Here is a 1377-nt window from a genome sequence, read left to right as displayed (position 1 = left end):
GGACCGCGTGGAAGGACGAGTACCGCGGCGTGAATGCAACTGCTCACGGGGCAGCGTCGAGCGCGGCGGGGGGTGTGACGTTCAGCGGCGCCGGGGCGGAGTGGCCCGTGGGGAAACTGGGGCAGAACCAGCCGTACTACTTTGCGAACAACAAGTTCGCTCTCGCGGCGACGGTGATCATCCACGCGGTGCCGGAGAAGGACGACGACACTCCTTTGCTGGGCGTGAGGATGACTGACGCAGCCAACACTGTGCTCTTTGGCCTGTCGTACACGAGCAAGAGGAAGTGGAAAGCCAAACTTGATAATGCTGCTGCCGAGGAGCATGCTGAGGCGTGGGCACCAGTCACGGCAGTTCAAGTGGCGCTGCAAACGGATTGGGACGATTGGTCTTTGTACGTTGGTAGGCAGAGGATTTACGGAAAGAAGTACAGTGGCGCTCTGTTCAACTCACACCGGATAACACACTTCCTTTTCGGCATGGATGGCACGCACACGGCTGTGGGCAGCCCCAACGTGACGGTGGCGAACGTCCTGTTGTACAGCCGCGTGCTGGGCGTGGGTGATCTGCAGCGACTGCAACTCGGCAGCTGCACGATTCCGCCGCGGGGTGCCGAGAGGGCGGTCGCGGCGGTGTTGCGGGGGCGGCTGCCGGGCCGCACGCCGAAGTCGGCGTTGCCAGCGACGCTCAGCCGACGGCGGTTGATGTTGCAGCCGAAGTTGACCACTGGCGACGCTTCTGTGCCTGCACGGCCTCATCCTCCACCACCACAGAACGCAGACGCTGGCTTGGCGTCCGGTGAGGGAAGGGGTGACGGCACTTTGCGTGGACGTGTGTCTCGGGCAATGCTGTTGACTCTTCTTCGGCTGCGGGGCGCTGTGGCACACTTCTGAGCCAAAAGAAGTCTGGACTTGTGACTCCTCATGGAGAGGGGCGTGCGGCTGCCCCAACGGGTCCTTTTCGTGGAGACACTAAAAAAAAAAAACAGAGAATTATTTTCCCCTCTTATTGCCGCTGGTGCTTTGCCGGAGTAATCTGTACCCACTTTCTTTTCTCCGTTCTTCTTTGCTCCAACGGTCGCTTTCTACATGCACTGTCGCGCGTAAAGACTTTTCCCTCCTGCTTACTTTTTTTGCTGCCTACACACACACGCGATGGAGGCCGCATTGATGTGCCTCCCGCACGGATTTGACGCAACTGCTGCCCTGCTGAAGGGAAGGCCGAACTCTACACGAAATATGAGAGGGACGTGTGGGCTCATGCAACTGGGGCGATGTTTTGTTTATTTTTTTTTTCTTTCTGCGGGTAATGAATATACACACACACACTCACAGCCCTCTTGTGCTTCTGGACACGTGAAGTGAGAAAAAACAACTG

At 58.2% G+C, this 1377-nt stretch overlaps 1 protein-coding gene across 1 annotated transcript; it reads left to right on the top strand.

Annotated features, from left to right (window-relative positions):
- Window positions 1–2: 2 nt before the first annotated feature.
- Window positions 3–893, top strand: Tco025E_10117 (trans-sialidase; the record flags this gene model as incomplete). Its single annotated transcript, XM_029376906.1, has 1 exon — window positions 3–893. A coding segment is annotated over one exon (891 nt), but the record flags the coding sequence as incomplete, so codon positions are not given.
- Between the last annotated feature and the right edge of the window lie 484 nt (window positions 894–1377).

The sequence above is a fragment of the Trypanosoma conorhini genome (genome assembly GCF_003719485.1).
Source record: "Trypanosoma conorhini strain 025E chromosome Unknown Tco_14.4_contig_01477, whole genome shotgun sequence".
NCBI classification, from domain to species: domain Eukaryota; phylum Euglenozoa; class Kinetoplastea; order Trypanosomatida; family Trypanosomatidae; genus Trypanosoma; species Trypanosoma conorhini.
The sequence above is the reverse complement of the archived record's forward strand: the minus strand, read 5'-3'. Positions and strand labels throughout refer to the sequence as shown.